The sequence below is a fragment of the Eimeria mitis genome, genomic scaffold (genome assembly GCF_000499745.2).
Source record: "Eimeria mitis Houghton genomic scaffold, Emh_scaff1374, whole genome shotgun sequence".
NCBI lineage: Eukaryota > Apicomplexa > Conoidasida > Eucoccidiorida > Eimeriidae > Eimeria > Eimeria mitis.
The window spans coordinates 8,945-9,393 of NW_013568965.1; the positions used below are offsets into that span (position 1 = coordinate 8,945).

The 449-nt window shown below is 60.6% G+C and overlaps 1 protein-coding gene across 1 annotated transcript in view; it reads right to left on the minus strand.

Annotated features, from left to right (window-relative positions):
- Nucleotides 1-449, minus strand: part of EMH_0035620 (uncharacterized protein) — a gene marked incomplete at both ends in the record, with an annotated part of 2,970 nt that overhangs the window by 1,101 nt on the left and 1,420 nt on the right. Inside the window, one exon of the mRNA XM_013494989.1 lies at nt 1-444. Coding sequence (XP_013350443.1) covers nt 1-444 — 444 coding nt within the window. The remainder of the gene's footprint in view (nt 445-449) is intronic.

Below are 449 nucleotides of genomic sequence, written 5' to 3' on the forward strand. Positions count from 1 at the left end.
GCTTTGCTGCTGCTTCTCTGGTTGGTGCTGCTGCTGGTGATCGTGCTGCTGCTGCTGCTCTGTTTGCTGCTGCTGCTGCAGCACTGAAGACAACTCGCTGCTGCTGCTGCTCCTGCTGCTGCTTCTGCTGCTGTTGCAGCATTTGCTGCTGGCTTCGCTGCTAGCAGCAGCAGAACGAACATCCTCTGCAACCGCTTCCTGCTGCTGCTGCTGCTGCTGCTGCTGCTGCTGCTGCTTCTGCTGCTGCGGCTGCTGCTGCTGATGCTCCTGCTGCTCCTGCTGCGTCTGCTCATGCTGCTGCTCCTGCTGCTGCTCTTGCTGCTGCTCTTCCACGTGCTGCAGCTGCAGCTGCGGCTGCTGGGTTTGTTGTTGTTGCTGCTGCTGTTCCTGCTGCTGCTGTGTCTCTGCTGTTTGCTGCTGCTCCCCGTGCTGCTGCACCTGCTGCTGCT